This window comes from Vicugna pacos, chromosome 20 (assembly GCF_048564905.1).
Source record: "Vicugna pacos chromosome 20, VicPac4, whole genome shotgun sequence".
NCBI classification, from domain to species: domain Eukaryota; kingdom Metazoa; phylum Chordata; class Mammalia; order Artiodactyla; family Camelidae; genus Vicugna; species Vicugna pacos.
Genome location: NC_133006.1, coordinates 17416993 through 17433459, shown reverse-complemented (window position 1 = coordinate 17433459; position 16467 = coordinate 17416993). Strand labels below are relative to the sequence as shown.

At 52.4% G+C, this 16467-nt stretch overlaps 1 protein-coding gene and 1 long non-coding RNA gene across 7 annotated transcripts in view; one reads left to right on the top strand and one right to left on the bottom strand.

The window, feature by feature from the left end:
* The window catches only part of DAAM2 (dishevelled associated activator of morphogenesis 2), a 127928-nt gene extending 111485 nt beyond the window's left edge, over window positions 1–16443 (top strand). For all 6 annotated transcript variants that reach the window (XM_072945063.1, XM_072945059.1, XM_072945060.1 and 3 more), the window contains exons 16-25: window positions 2458–2564; window positions 3727–3811; window positions 5453–5559; window positions 5660–5748; window positions 9660–9828; window positions 10014–10121; window positions 11039–11099; window positions 11919–12050; window positions 13113–13283; window positions 13501–16443. In XM_072945063.1, coding sequence (XP_072801164.1) covers window positions 2458–2564; window positions 3727–3811; window positions 5453–5559; window positions 5660–5748; window positions 9660–9828; window positions 10014–10121; window positions 11039–11099; window positions 11919–12050; window positions 13113–13283; window positions 13501–13725 — 1254 coding nt within the window. In that variant the 3' untranslated portion in view covers window positions 13726–16443. The remainder of the gene's footprint in view (window positions 1–2457; window positions 2565–3726; window positions 3812–5452; window positions 5560–5659; window positions 5749–9659; window positions 9829–10013; window positions 10122–11038; window positions 11100–11918; window positions 12051–13112; window positions 13284–13500) is intronic.
* On the bottom strand, window positions 10859–15337 carry LOC140687702 (uncharacterized). The gene is made up of 2 exons (XR_012062163.1): window positions 15256–15337; window positions 10859–11921 (listed from the first exon to the last, which is right to left on the bottom strand). It is a non-coding gene; the product is annotated as an uncharacterized lncRNA (long non-coding RNA).
* Window positions 16444–16467: the final 24 nt, after the last annotated feature.

Below are 16467 nucleotides of genomic sequence, written 5' to 3'. Positions count from 1 at the left end.
CCTGGGCAGCGGCTCCCTGTCGTGGCCGGCCTCCCCCCTGCTTTCTGCCAAGCCTGCCGCTGTGAACGACCCCTCCTGCCGGCAGACAGGACTGAGGGCACAGGGGACTGCTCCTGGGGGACTAGCCCAGCAGGTGGGGTCGGGGCGGGGCTCTGGCCCTGCCTTTGGATTCTAGAAAAACCAGACGAGGTGCTCTGGGTATCTGATTTTTCACCCCTAATTCCAGGAAGCACTTTTAGCCCCGTGCCCATGTCAGGCTGACACGGCCCAGGCCACAGCTGAGGCCTGGCTGGAGTGGCAAGTTCTTCTGAGCTCGGGGTGCCCGTGTGCATCAGGGGGCCAGAGGTGGAGGGAGTGGGCACCGGGGAGTATCAGGCCTGGGCAAGCACACGCCTTCTCCTATTTTGAGAGTCTTCCTCCAGGCCAGGGTTCTAGCCTGTCCCACCCAATGTCCAGGGCCCTGAGGTAGGGCTATGGGGACCAGTGGAGAAAGGACGCTGGGGTTTAGGACAAGCTGAGTGGGGCCTCCCAGTTTGGTGAATGGAGAAGAGTTAAGTTGGTCCTGTCCCCCCATCGCCTCTCTGAGCCCACCAGTCCAGCACCCTGTCTCAGAGCTGGGCTCACCCAGATTGTCCCTCCATGGGCCACCCAGACGCTGGGGTGCTGAATTCACAGCAGCACGGCTGGAGAGGTCCCAGAGGCTGTGTTGCCCCGGTCACCTCCTCCGTCTGTCTTGGGGTCCTGGGTGCCTGCGCCAGGGACGCCCATGTGAACCGTGATCTTCCCTCTGTGTAGGTCCTGAGTCAATGACTTCAGCCCCATCCGGGTCAGGAAGGGAGAACCGGGAGTGGCTCTGCCCATCAGCTCCCTTGGAGATCGACAGACAGACAAGGGGCAAAGGGCAAGGAGGAAAGTTCAGGGACCCCTGCTTGCTTTTGTCTCAATGAATGCAACTTTCAGGTGCTTCCAGCTCAAGTTCAGTTGTGGTTGTGTCTCCTCCCATTTTGAAAGGTGGAGTTATCCAGGGGCGCAGGAGTGCCCCTGTGCCTTCTGGGCAGATTCCCAGCAGAGGAGTGGGAAGAACTGCAGCCAAGGCCTGGGGGGAGCTTAAGGGCCTGGTCCGACTGAGCGTGGTGGTCCCACTGGGTGCGGGGCATGCAGGAGACGCTGCCTGCTCTCCGCTTGGTCTGCCTTCTCTGAGTGCATGTCTGCTGGAAGCAGTTCCTGCTCAGTGCTACTCGCGGGTCTCCATCTCCAACCACGGGGGGCCTATTGGGGTGGGGCAGACAGTAGATGCTGAGGGGTCCCCATGTCTTTCCTGCTGTTCTTGGGTCCCCAAACCTCTTGGCTAACGTTGTGCATGTTTAATTCTCCATTGGCTGTGGCTGCTACCTGCCTAGGAGCTGATAACTAATCCTTCCCAGCAGGTGAGTCACTCTTGGGGCTCTAGACACCCCAAATTTAACCACTGTCCTGGGCGGCAGCCCTTTACTGGGCCCAAAGGAGAGGGCTTATTCATTCCACCTTCTACCTTATTGCCCGTCTCTACGGGGTGGCATCAGGGAGGGTTCCCAAAGAGAAAGAAATGTAGGGAAAGGAGGTGATGCAAGCAGACCCCGCAATGGAGGTGAATGTCTACTGGAGTAGGGAGAAAGCTTCCAGATCTATTATCTTACCTGCCAGGCCCATCCTGTAAGACTGCACAGGCTGGGCACTGCACAATTCCAGGGGCACAGTTCACAAAGACAGTGAGGTGAGTGGCAGCCCCAGGAGGTGGCCAAGATGGAGAGTGTACTTGGAGGGCCCCCCCTCACCAAAGCCAGAACTGGCCTCCTGTCTACCTCACCAGGGGCCCAAGAGGAGGCAGGGGAATCTTTGATTTCTTGGGAATTGCTTGCTAGAACCCCCGAGGAGAGAACTTGGCATGCAATTCTGCCTCAGTTTCCCCCACCTCTGAACTTGTGGGTGCCCTGCCCTGGGCACACTGGGCTGTGCCTCAAGTCCCCAGGAGTCCAGGAACCGTGGCCTCACAGGCACTCAGAACCATTCTCATCATAAGCTTGGGGAGGTTCTCTGGGTGGGCTGGTAGGAGTTTGGGCTGGTTGTCTGGGACATGGTAGATCAAATCCCAGTGCCCAGAGCCATAGGAATCAGTCACTCCCCCTCTCTCCGAATAATTCCTTCTCTAGTTTGCCCAGAGAGGGCACTTTCTAAGAACGAAAGTGACTCAGCGCCCATCCGGTTCTAGCCCATGGTGAAGTCCCAGATGCCTCCTGTTAGAGTCCGTCATTAACCCCCCTCCTCTCTTCCGTCATTTTCTTCCCCTTTCTCTCTTCCTCCCACACCAGGAGCACTCCCTGGCTGGTACAGGGGTGGCTCATGGGGTGGGGGGTAGGCAGAAGAGGATTGGGGAAAACACTCCCCCCCCCCCTTTACTACTTGGCTTGTCGGTTGCAGAAAGAGTTGGGCTCCACCGAGGACATCTACCTGGCCTCGCGCAAGGTCAAAGAGCTGTCGGTCATCGACGGCAGGAGGGCACAGAACTGCATCATCCTTCTCTCCAAGTATGTGCTCGCCGGCCTCTGCCCCTTGACAGGTGATAGGCCCCAGGTGGGAAGGAGCGGTTCCCCCAGGAAGAAGAGGCCTGAGACGGGGCTGACTGCCTCGGGAAGAGAGGCGGCAGAGGAAGGGAGTGAGAGCCGTCTCTGGCCTCCCCTTCGCCTCCCTGCTATCCTCCTGGAATGGTGGGGAACCACTGATCTAGAACCCTCTCCCAGGAGCCCATGTTGAGCACCGTGCAGGGCTGTGCAGACAGGAAGCTGCCCCGGTCACGGGGCCCCTGACCAGCATGGTCAGTGTCTGACAGCGGAGTTGCTCTAAGCCCACGGAGGGCCCCGCTTGGCTTAGGCCACAGAGCTGCATGATCTCAGCCCCCAAGCATTTCCCGCGGCTGCAGAACAAACAGGGCAGTATCTGGGCTAACAGCATAGCTTCTGTGTGGGGCCTCCCGCCTGAGCTGGGGTCAGAGGGCACCGCCTCCCCTGCTATTCTTAGTGCTGCCCCAGCCTCCCCGGGACATCCTTCCCCATCTCCTTCCACGAGGCCCCAGGCCTCAGTTTCTCCCCCTTGAGAGTGAGGGAGACTTCTGCTTCCCCAGGGCTCCCAATGGGTGTGCATCTGGAGGGAGGGGTGTGTGGCTGTGTGTGTGTAGGGGACTGCTTCTCCCTCGCCCGGACGCCAAGACGTACTGGAACAGCTGCGTAGGATCTGAGGCACAGTCGGAAGACTGAGAGCTACTCTGTCTCGAAGGAGGCAGAAAACTGCCCTCTTAGCGGCCTGCCCCCAGTCCCTTCCTCCCGCGGAGATGCTGTAGATGTTTTAGGCATGAGGAGAAGGATCAGAAACCCTTCAGCCGCACAGTCTACTCAGAAGATGGCCTCTTTACTCCCAAATATCGCGATCCATTACTCAAGCAGGAGGCCAGAGACTCCTGTGTCTGTTTAGAGCCTAAGACATCTCATGACTGGGCTACAGAGGGGGCCGTGTCGGTCCAGCCCGAGGAGGCTCTGCAGGGGAGCTGAGGAGGGAGGGCCGTCAGGTGTCCTCCCGCGCTCACGGAGGGGCAGCATGGAAGCCCGGGCTCTGGCTCCTGAAGGGGCAGGTCTGGGGTCTGTCCTGAGCAGAGGGGCCAGGCCAGGCTGCTCACAGGCTGCGGTCTTGCCACAGGTTGAAGCTTTCTAATGAGGAGATCCGGCAGGCCATCTTGAAGATGGATGAGCAGGAGGACCTTGCTAAGGACATGCTGGAGCAGGTGAGGCCCCTAGTGGGGCGGGGAAGGGGCCAAAACTAGGGGCAGCCAGCCGTACCCCTTCCTGACAGCCCCCAAGGAGACTGAGACTCCTAGGTCAAGGAGAAATCAGGCTGGAAGCTGGAGAGATGAGGAAGAGGTTTATGAAAACTTCCCAGGACCAACAGTTCTGCTGCGTCTTTTCAGGGGATTGAGGCCCCCTGGTGGGAGATCTGAGGTGTGATTCCAGCGTCACAGTGATCCTTAGCCATATCTTCCCCAATCTCTCCCACCTCAGTTTGTTGTGTCTTTCAAGAGAAACCTAGCAAACACCAAACAAAAACCACCATCAACTGGACATTAAAATTAAGAACTCTGTTCATCTAAAGGCACTATTACTCGAGTGAAAAGCCAAACCTTAGCAGATCTTCGCTTTATGTATAGACCCCAAAGATCTCATATTCAGAATGAAGAACTTCACAGAGGAGTGAGAAAATGGTGAACAACTCAATTTAAAAATAAGCGAAAGACTTGAATCGATATTCCATGAAAGAGAATTTCCAACTGATGCAGTACTGTCAGTCATCAGAGAAATATGGTAAATCACAGTGAGGTAGCACCATCCACCCACCTAAATAGCCAAAATTTAAAAGGCTGACAGTGTCAGGTGTGGACAGGGATGTGAAGCAGCTGGAATTCTCACTTGGTACAACCGTTCTGGCAGGACACACACCTGTCCTATTGCCCAGCAGCCCCCCTCCTGGATGTACAGAAACAAGTACAAATGCTGACTGTAAGGTGTACACAAGACTACTTACAGCAATTTTATTTATAAAACTCCCAAAGTGAACAACCCAACTGTCCATCAGTAGGAAAGTGAGCACACAGACTGGGACATTCCATGATAGAATTGTGCTCAGCAGCGAACAAAAAGCAAACGACCAGTACTGACTACAACCTGCATGAGTCTCAGACATTATGTTGAGTAAAAGAAGCCAGATACCAGAGAGGACATACAGCGTGAGTCCATCTGTACGAAGTCCAAGAGTGGCCAAACTTAATGTAAGGTGATAGGGTTCAGTTGAGAGGCTATGCAGGGAAGGGGTGGCTCGGCTTATTGAAGTAGCACAGGGGACCCTTCCAGGGGGATGGGCATCTTCTGCATCTCAATCTGGATGGTGGTTCAGTGGGTGGATAGTTTTGTCAAAACTCATTGAATTGTACATTTAAAATGGATGCATTTTATTTTATGTAAATTATACCTCAATAAAGTTGGCTTAAAAAGAAAATTATTGGGGGGAGGGTATACCTCAGTGGTAGAGTGAGTGCCTAGCATGCACGAGGTCCTGGGTTCAATATCAACTTTCATTTAAAAAAAAAAAACCTAAAAAAAGAAAACTACTGAGCTGTACACCTAAGAATGGTGCATTTCTCTGTATGTAAGTTGTATCTCAATTTTAAAAAGTAAAAAAAAAAAAAAAAAGTCAAGAGCTGGGTGCCCTGTGTCCCCTTCGGGCAGATGAAGCATAAAGCACCCACGTGAGGGTGCACCTCTTTTCAGGGGAGCCCTCCCCATCCTGAGACTAGTCAGTGCGTGGGCTTCCATGTGCTGTATCCCCACGTCAGCTTCTCCCCAGTCTCCTGACCTCTGCCTGCTCTTCGCAGCTCCTCAAGTTCATCCCAGAGAAGAGTGACATTGACCTCCTGGAGGAGCACAAGCATGAGATCGAGCGGATGGCCCGGGCGGACCGCTTCCTCTATGAGATGAGCAGGTCAGGGCAGCAGGCCTGGCGCGGAGCGGGCAGGGGCAGGCAGGCTATGGAGGGGGCAGGGGACGGGGCGACCTCACGATGCAGCTCGCCCTGTCTGCAGGATCGACCACTACCAGCAGCGGCTGCAGGCTCTCTTCTTCAAGAAGAAGTTCCAGGAGCGGCTGGCTGAGGCTAAGCCCAAAGTGGAAGGTAGGGCTGAGTGAGGGCCGTGGGGAGGAGGCCCAGGGTGGGGCGGCATTTGGGGAGGGAGTGGGAGTGGATGGGAGCAGAGGAAGTTTTCTTCCTTATTCCTGATTACCTCCCCCTGCCCAAGACCAAAGTCAAGGACAGAATGTAAGTGGATGATTTTTGTAGGTGTGTGCCCTTGTTGATATTAGCACGTGTACAGGCTCTCCAAGGCAGGGATCTGTTGACATCTGTCTGGCAGGGGACGGAGATGCTGGAATAGTGATAGTAGTAAGCACCCAAAACATTTCTCGGCATGTATTGAACTCACTGGTCTTTACCTTGCTTGACGGGGCCTAAGCTCACGGAAGACCTCTGGGCACACTATTTTATGAGTGGGCTCCTGAGAAAGTAGGAAATTGGGCAAGGTGATCCCCAGAGGCATCTGATTTTCTGGGTTGGGGAACCCCTCCTACACAGGCCTTTTTCGGATGAGAACTTTGTAATTAAATGAGACCCATGTGCCAAGCACGCTGTCACACAGTCCACGCGGATGGTCTCATTTGGTCCTCAGAACCCTGTGGGGGCCGTTCTCTCATCTCGATGATGGGGATATGTTAGCTGCCTGAGGCCATGCTACTGGTAGGTGGTAGAACTGGAATGCAGATGTTACTCTTCAAAATCCATCCTTCACTCTTGTCCTGTAGTGCTTCCCAGAGGGCATGTCCCTGGACCTGCCTGTGGAGATGGCAGAGGATGCAGGCAGGGAATTGGGGGAAAGGCAGGTGGTCAGGAGGGTAGGCAGCCATGAGGGAGGACCCAGGAGGGGGAGAAGCAGGAGAGGCTGTGAGGTTCATTTGTGGCAAGAACAGGATCAGAAGAGTAGAACAGGAGAGCCTGTGTCCAGGTTGCTGGGGGGACAGGCTAAGGGCAGAGCAGAGCATGGGCCCCCTCTGCTGGACACCCAGCCAGCCAGCTGGACACCCACTCCCTGGGATGCCCAGTCCCGAGAATGGTCCTTCCTGGAGTTTGACGAGCTGCTTTGGGAGGATTCTGGGGGTAGGGCAGGGCACGACAGAGCTAGAGGCAGACATTCTCTGTAATCTGGGTACACATACACGTGCACGGACACAGGCAACTGCAGGTGTGTGATCATAGATAATGCGCCTGAGGGAGGAGGAAAGACTTGAGCAGTGACTCTGCAGGTCTCAGGTCTGATGGCACCTCTGCCCTGGTGATGGGCGAATCCTTACTTTCGCACAACTTTCTTTGTCCTGCTGCCGACTGCCTTGGGGCACGAGGCATGGATAAAGGGGTTCAGCCCAAGACACATACTCAAGATTTTTGTGTCTTGGGTCAGTAGATGCTCAGGAAGGAGCCTCCCTTTAATCTCGAGCTCAGCAGAGTGAGACAGGTTCGGGATGGCATAACCTTCTGAGGAAAGGAACAGTCGCTCTGCTGTAGCAATGGCCGCTGTTCTCCAATGGTCTGGAGGGCTCTTCCCTCCAGGAGTTGGAAGGAAGTTGTATTTTACAGAATCAGGTCAGGGGGCTTGACTAGGGGTGGAGGCATGAGGATTGCGTGGGATTTAGGGTTCATGTTCCTCCTTCTGGGTCTCCCAGGAAACGCTCCGGGAAGAGCTAAGCTTTGGCTTATCCCAGCTGGTGGTAGAGCTCTGGACACCAGCCCCCACCACCCCTCTGTCCCCAGGCAGGGCCTCTGGGTTAATCTGCCGAAAGCCAGTTCATCAAATCTGACAAATTTACCAATTGTCCTATGAATATATTCTTCTCATGAATGTGTTCATCGTTGAATATACCAAATTTACCAGTTCTCATTATGAATACGTTCACTGAGTATTGAGATGACTGTGGCTTCCAATGTAAACATATTCCTTTGAATATATTCATGAAGATATCATTCTGATGAATATATCTAGTATGTCTGCACTGCCTATGGGGTTTTTCCCATTTACACTGATTTCCTCTGAACTCCTGTCATTTCCTGTTTTGCCAACATTTTAGCATTTTCAGGATTCCTTTGCAAATTTTTCGAATAGCAGATCAACCTTAGAAAAACTATCCCAAGCAATATACATTTGTAAGTAGTTTACTTTAAAAAGTTTTGTTATTGAAATATGCATATAGAAAAGTACACAAACCCTAAGGGCCCTACTTCATGAACTGTCATGAAGCGAGCACACCTATACAACCAGCACCCAGCTCGAGAGATGGAATGTTTCCGGTCCCCTGAAGCCCTTCTCCATGTCCCCCTCTCAGATATTTTGCCCTTCAACCACTACTTCCTCTCTAAAGTTTTTGTCTGTCTGTAACTTTCTATAAATGGAATAATATAGTACGAATACCTTTATGCCCGTCTTTTGTGCAGCACGATGGTTGTAAGTTACCCCATGGTTACAGGTAGCAGTGGGGTATTTATTTTCAGTGCTGCATTTTATTCCATTATATGAATATACCATACTTAACTAGTCCATTTGCAATTTAAAAAAAAAAAGCAAACTAGAAACCCTTCAAAAACCCAAGAGTAATGCAGCCGTTAGGTCTTAGAATATGCATATGTTCACTTTTAAAAGCTACTGACAAGCCTTATTTACTTTTTACAGCTTATTTTTTAGTAATTACTTATTTTAATTGCTTTTGAATATTTTTGTGAACGTTTAGTTAACTAGTTCTCATTTTCTCTTTATAGCAGCCTCTTAAGGAATGTTCACTTAGGCATAAGCCAAAGATCATAATACGATGGTTTGGTCTCCTTATCACATTTAATAATCAATCAAGTCATAGTTCATAACTAGAGCCAGTTTTTCCGTGTAGGGTTTGTATCCCAATTGTGCACATCCACCATAAATGCGTAAAGGTGGGGAAGGACCAGAGCACTCATATCAGAATGAAATGCTGACGCTGTGGCTGCTGTGAGCCTTAGTATTTCCAACAAAGGTATCATTTAAGGCATTGTTGTGGGGAGGTAGTTTTTAAATGCCTGAAGGTTGGGAAAAAAGTTTAAATGATATTCAACAGGCTGTCAAGTATCCTATTTAATCAAATCTAAGTAAGAAACCAACTGTAAAGAACACCATCATATTACAGAACAAAAAATAAAAACATTGCAATTGATGGTATGTTTTAATTGACAGAATTTTTTTCCTAATTCATTGGACAAACTATTCTTAAATGTTTCAATCATTCAAGAGGTAAAATGATATTACATCAATTTTCTATTTTCATTCCTAATTATATTTTTCTTTTTATTCTTTACCTGATTCTTTTTGAAAAACAATTTTAAAAAAATTTTATTAAACTGTAGTTGACTTACAATATTAGTTTCACATGTATAGCAAAGTGATTCAGTTATACATATACTTTTTTTTCAGATTTTTTCATTATATGTTGTTATAAGAAATTAAAATAGGTAAACAACAGGGACCTACTGTATATAGCCCAGGGAACTATATTTATATATATATAGTAATGTGTATCTGTTAATCCCAAACTCTTCATTTTTTTCTTTCCAAGAAAATCAGTAAACTCAGCACCTCAAAAGAGGCAGAAACAGTCCCATAGTATAAGTAAAATGCTGAAATTTAAATTTTTAATCACTAGGTTTAAAAAAGTAAAAAGTTGTATATTCTTGCATCTATGCAAGGAAAGATACATTCTCAAATACAGTCTTAGGAAGAGTTGGCACATGTTGAGAAAGGGCTATTTGGTGAAATGGCTTTAGGTGAGTCTGTCTGCTTCCTCTGGAGGCAGGCCGTATGGGGGGGATCCTCTGCTGGGACACAGGGAAGGGGGGAGTATCTGCCCCTCGGAAGCAGAAGACACTTGACCACCCCTTTCCTGGACTTTGTGGTGGCCTCAGCCTTGGGTTCAAGGGCCCAGTGTTTGCAGGGCTCTCACCTGTCCCACCTCCCCCAGCCATCCTGCTGGCCTCCCGGGAGCTGATCCGCAGCAAGCGCCTAAGGCAGATGCTAGAGGTCGTCCTGGCCATCGGCAACTTCATGAACAAAGGGCAGCGTGGGGGCGCCTACGGGTTCCGGGTGGCCAGCCTCAACAAGATCGCCGACACCAAGTCTAGCATTGACAGGTGGGACCTGGCCTGCTTCCGTAGCCCCCAGCTCACCCTGCCCTAGCCTTCCCCCTCCTCCGCGCTCCTCCATTTCCAATCCAGAATTTGTCACCTTTCCCTAACACCTCACCCCAGTTTCCCCCTGACCCTCCTTCTCAGTTTCCTTGGCCCTGTACTAACCCTGACCTGACTTTCACCCACAGAAATATCTCTCTGCTCCACTACCTGATTATGATCCTGGAGAAGCATTTCCCTGACATCCTGAACATGCCCTCGGAGCTGCAGCATCTTCCAGACGCCGCCAAAGTCAAGTGAGGGTCCCTCTGAGGCTTCCTTCTCCCTGAGCTCACGCACACTCTCATTTCCTCCTTCAGGGCTACTCTGGGCTGACTAGGAATGAACAGTGTGGCTCAGGATTTGTTCTGGGAGAACCGAACAGACACTGTTTGCTCTCAAATCCTCATTTCAGAGATTCTCCCAGGAAACTCCAGCAGGAATGGGGAGGTGACCAGGGGTAGGACGAACGCCCAAGGGGAGCACTGTTAAGCCAATTCCCACTGCAGGCAGTCAGAGCTTAATCTCTCCAGGGGTGTCGGGGCAATCGTGGAGGACACTCACTCCACTTGTCCACCTCCCTTGCCCCTTGGGATATCACACACCATCTCCTGTCAGTCTAGGGTCGGGGAACTTAACTCTGGCCATGCGTACAGACAGAGGGGGCTCTGGCCCCCAGAAAAAAGTGGTTAGAAGTCAGGGCTGTGCCCCGCAGTGGATGGTCCAAGGAGATATGGGCAGAGCACCAATGACATTGCTACAGACAAGAAGTCAGATCTGAACATACTTAGGCTGATAGAAGCATCTCCAATAGAAGCAGGGACGCAGACGTAAATGGCTAACACATTAAATGCTTACTGCACCCAAGGTACCATGTTGAGAGCATATAAGCATTACCTGAGGGTAATAAAAAATAACACAAGCCAGAGGCCATGGGTTAGAAACCTTCTAGTATACGGCATGACATTTCTGATCTGGAAGGATCTAGAGAACGTAAGTTTCACCTGTTATTTTAAAGAAGCACCACCAGATCACAGAAGGAAAGTGACATGCCAGGGCCACATGCTAATGGCCAAAGCAGGGCTGGAACCCAAGTCCACTGGCACCCAAGGCCACTGGGGTTTGCACTGCCCTGAACTACCCCCAGCTCCTCTCCCTCTGTGTCCCCCCACAGCCTGGCAGAGCTGGAGAAGGAAGTGGGCAACCTCAGGAGGGGCCTCAGAGCGGTCGAGGTGGTGAGTTCATCGTCTGTATCTGCCTGGGTTAGAGGGGGTGGTGCTGCCTGTCACTGGGTCAGAGGGTGGACCCCCAGATGCAGATGCCCCTGGCTGGGGTGACGGAACAGCTGGCACAGTCAGTACAGCCTCTAGCAGTCAGCTCTGAGGAAAGGATAACTGGATTATTCAAGGCTTAAATTTAGACTCTTGCAGAGGGGACATCCATTTTAGACTGTAGACATGTCACTGTATTGGGGTAGAATGAATGATAAATGGTCCATATGCTTAAGTTTGATTCAAATGGATGGGAAAGAGGATCAAGGTTGAGTATGAGAAAGAACCTTCTGTTGCCAGGGGGGCAGTGGTGGGAGGATGATTTCTAGTTTATAGCCTTTTAAAAGCACTACCCAAAATGTGGTCCATGGACCAGAAGCATCACATCAACCGGGAGAATTAGAACTGCATCTCACTCTTTAATCTGCACACATCACCTGAGAGTCTTCTTAAAATGGGGCTTCTAATTCCAGGTGGGGCCTGAGCGTCTGGATTTCTTAAAACTTCCCAGATGCTGCTGCTTCCGGTCACAGACCACACTTTGGGTAGCAAGGATCTAACGGAAGATGGCAGTGGGGGCAAGGGAAGGCTAGAGCCCGGCAGACTGGTTGATAACGCTCACCATCTTTGCCACTCCTAGAAGTTGAGATCAGGGTGTTCCCTCTCCCAAAGGAAGGCTCAGTGTCCTGTGGCTGGCAAGAAGGGTCGGGGAGGTGGTGACCCTCGGAATTCCTGACTCTTGTCTGGCTCTGGTCTGACCAGCACCTGTTTCTCCCTCCTCAGGAGCTGGAATATCAGAAGCGGCAGGTGCGAGACCCGAACGACAAGTTTGTCCCAGTCATGAGTGACTTCATCACGGTCTCCAGCTTCAGCTTCTCAGAGCTGGAGGACCAGCTCAACGAAGCCAGGGCCAAGGTGAGGGCCCCCCCAAGACCCCACCCCCCTCCAACTTCACCAATCCCACCACAGATGGCCCCGAGGCACACAGCCTTGAGGAGAAATGGGTTCCTCACTCGTACAACCAAAGCAATGGCAACTCTGTTGCAAAGGTCATGGTCCATTGATCATGTGTCAGGTACCAGGTTAAGTGTTTTCCATGTTCTGTCTCTCCACCTACCTTACATTCTACAGATGTGTGCACTGAGGTCCAGAGAGGTTAAATAACTTGCCCCAGGTTGCCCAGCAGTCTTAGCCCAACCTGTATTAGAATCCTAACTGCAGCCCAGCTTCAGTCTCAGTTGCTCTGCCTCTTCTGCTGCTCATGCTGGCGTGCCCCTGGACCTCAGCTGTGGGAGTCTTAGTAAGAAGGGGGTTCTCATTCAGGAGGGCTGGGGCCTGAGATTCAGCCTCTCTAACCAGCTCCCAGGAGACACCCACGCTTCTGGTCCATGGAGCACATTTTAGTGAGGGCTCCCTTAGAGGATTTTGAATGGGTTGAATTAGAGATGGTACCTCTCAGTAAGAGCCTGGCACGTAGCTTGTACTCTACATCTCACGATGCTATGAAGTAGGTTATCATTCCCATTTTACAGATGAGAAAACGGAGGCACAAAGGGGTTAAATAACAAGCCCAATAACTAGATGGTCTGATGTCCTTTTGAGTTCTGACCAGGCAGTTCTTGACCTTAGGAAGTGCTTCTCAGGTCTGTAGCTCCTGATCCCAGGCCTACACTGTAACACTCAGAGGCAGCTCTGGGCAGCCTGTCTCTAGGAACTTAAGACCCTTCTCATCTTTACTGGGGGGTGGGGGTGGGGATGGGCAGGGGAAGGAGGGGCAGGTAAGGGGATAATGGATCCCCCACCTTCCCAGGTGTCTGCCTCCAGTCTTTCCTTCAGCCTTGTCCTGACCCCGATGACAGTGGGGTGTCCCTCTCTCTAGCCCTGCATCCCCAAGCCCAAGGTCCCCCACCTTGGATAAGCTCTGCTCTGGCTGTGCTCAAGGGGGAGGGGCTCTCCACCAACCCTTCTCTCCGACAGTTCTCCAAGGCCCTGATGCACTTTGGGGAGCACGACAGCAAGATGCAGCCAGATGAATTCTTCGGCATCTTTGACACCTTCCTGCAGGCCTTCTCGGAGGCCCGGCAGGATCTGGAAGCCATGAGGAAGAGGAGGGAGGAGGAGGAGCGGAGGGCGCGCATGGAGGCTATGGTGAGACGGTGCTGCTGGGAGCTGGGGCACGAACTGCTATCTTGGAGAGAGAATGGTCTTCCTGGCCCGAGGGGAGAGTGAGGTGTGGCAGGTTGTTAAACCAAGCCCAGCCCAGGAGTCAGCCGGGTTGGAAGCCATGTGCCCTGTGTCTGGAAAGAGGAGCGGGGGGTGGCTACTCTGGGATGCCCGCCTCATGCTCCCTCCTCCCGCCCTTCAGCTGAAGGAGCAGCGGGAGCGGGAGCGGTGGCAGCGGCAGCGGAAGGTGCACGCGGCGGGCAGCGCACTGGAGGAGGGCGGCGAGTTTGATGACCTGGTGTCGGCCCTGCGCTCGGGTGAAGTTTTCGACAAGGACTTGTGCAAGCTCAAACGCAGCCGCAAGCGATCAGGGAGCCAGGCCCTAGAAGCCACCCGGGAGCGGGCCATCAACAGGCTAAATTATTGACCTGGGGGACTGGCCACAGCGAGAAGCCGGGAGACAGGGATGGGCCCGGAGGGGCTGAGCGGGGGAGGCCGTGGTACTTAAACAGTTTGGTGCTCGGTTTAGAGCCCTGGGCTGGGTCCTGGGGTTGGGGCTGTGTGTGGCAGGACCAGGTGTCTCCCCACCTGAAGGAGCTCCCCCTCATCTCTTCTTCCCATTCCTTCTGCACCCCAGCGCCCAGGGGTCGCCCTCTGAGGCTGACTTGGACACCCTTGGCGAGCCCCAGCTGAAGGGGTCTTGCACCCCAAGCCAAAGCATGGCCATCCATATTCTGGCACAGAAATGCTCCAGATCTAGACTGGAGAGAGGTCTAAGACCTTGTCCAGATTTCCCGTGCCATGGGAGCGATGGGGTGGGCCAAGGCGGGGGCGTCCAGGCTCCCATCTCTCAAGAGTAGGCATAATGGAACATTGATCTGGGACGAAGTTTCCTATTGGATGGAAGGGGCATTATATATTCTAGCTAGATGTGTTCCCGGAGAAAAGAATGCAGGGAGGCTGATGCAGGGACCAAGTCATCAGGACAGAGTGCTTATTTCCTAGGAGGCCTCTGGCCCTCTTGCATGTCTTAAGTCTCTCCCCTCCTTCCCTACTGCCATTTCCATCCATCCTGTCTGCTAATCCAGAATCCTGGAAAACCCACCTTTGGGCTTCCACGACTACGGCACACTCTGGTACTTGATGAATCTGGTAAGGGAAGGGGCTCAAGAAAAAACCCATTCATCGCCACACCTTGTATGTTGGGCATAGGGACCCTGCAACAACACGCTGCTCCCACCCCTACCCTGTACAACCAGTTGTCTTGAAGGGAGACAGTGACCTCAAGCGCTGGCTGGGGGTTCTGAACAGCCCCTCACCAGAGGGCAGCACTTGAATGGCCTGGAGTACCTGGTCTACCACTTACTGTTACTCAGACCTCACACTCCTCTGACATCTGCTTCAGAGCAGAGGGCACAGTGACCTCCTGCTCTGGCCAGCCTACCAGAGACCACTTCAGACCGTGGGTTATCTGGCCCTGGGGTGTCAGTTCCTGAGAGGGTCCCCTGGACCAGACCTGCCCTCTGCAGTTATATGCCACTTCTAAGGGGGTCTCCTGTGAGGCACTAAGACAGGAGGCCCAGAGCAGGGGAGGGGGGAATACACTTTCCAAAGGAGCCAAGAGTGGAATGCTGAAGGGGTTCCAGTCCCCCATCTCTGGTGCCAAATTTGGTTCTTCAACTTGGCTTCCAAGGGGACCATTCTGTCCACCTTGAGCTGTCCTTGTGGGTGGGGGTATAGGATGATGGCTGTAACTAGACAGATGTTCTCTTACAAAAGGAGGTGGTGACGTCAACTCCATCAAGGCTCATATTTTCAGTATATTTCTTCCCCCGTAGAGTTGGCCTTGCATTCTGTAAGGTTTGCCTGATTCCCTGTCTCCCGGCTCCCTGCCCTTCCATCCTCTTCCCCCGCCCCCCTCCCCCCCTCCCCCCCGACTGTTCCCTTTGTTTCTCACCTTCTGACCTCCTCCAGCTCAGGGTTATTGGCAGTGGACAGACTGCTGGGCTGGGCCCACTCTTCAGCTGCCTATCTTTTCCCTACACCGGCTTCCTGGGGGTGGGAGCATGGTAGCTGCAGGGGAAGAAACACACGATGGGTGAGCCCAGCATGTGTGTTGGTTCGAGGGGGAGGGCTCGGAGCAAGTGCGAGCCTGGCTGGGACAGGTGGAACCCAGGTGAAGGCAAGGTGAAGGCTTCCAGGAAGGGCAGCTCCAGGGAGTGCTGTTCTCCCCATCTGTACATTCGTCCTGAGAAGCTGGTGTGGGGATGTTGGGAAGGTTGTGGGTAGGGCTTCCTAAGGTCCTCTCCCAAAGCGGCCAGGCTGAGGGCAACCTCACCCGCAGGGGCAGGGAACAGGGGAGGGCTCCATTTCTATCCAACAGGCATGTCCAAACCCCAGCATTTCCACCTGGATGCACACCAGGAAAGAAGAAACCTGGAAGCCGCTCAAGACACGTTGGCTATACAGAAAAGCACAGTCTGGTTTAACTGTTTACAGAGGACACGTGTATTGTTCCAGGGCTCAGGCTTTTCGCCTCTAAAGATTTTACCTTCTCTATTTATTATTTTCTAGCTCTGGCCAGTGGCTCTGACACCAAATGCCACTGCAGCCAGATCTCCAACAGTGCCTTGGACCATGGACCCTCATGGCTGACTCAGCAAGAAGGGCTGGTGCCTTGGAAACAGCTGAGTTGGCCCTTGATCTGCTTAATGTTTACGCCTGTTACCCGTGTTCCCTGGTGCCCTTCCCCACTACCTTTGGGTTAGTTTTTCCAGCTTTTTTTGTCCAATGTAAAATTCAGTTAACCTCATGCAACCTGTTCCCTTCTCAGCAGCAGCGCCCACTCCTCCAGTGTGCTGGAAGTAAGGTGTGTTTAGGGTGGTGGGAGTTAAAAATGCTCTGGGTGGATGGAAAGGGGTCTGGTCCAGGCTCTCCCCACCCCCATCCCAGTTCCACCCCCGGGGGAGCCATGGCCATCTCCCCTCACGTCTACCACCGTCATGCCCCGGCTGTTCTCACCCACTGTTCAGATGACAAACGAAGCTCGTGTACAAAATCCACAGTGCCCTTTCTGCCTGCACCTTTTTTTCGTAAGAATATATTGTAATACTAAAAAATATTAAATCCGTACCACCCCCATCTAGCCTGCCTTGAAACTTACGCCTTC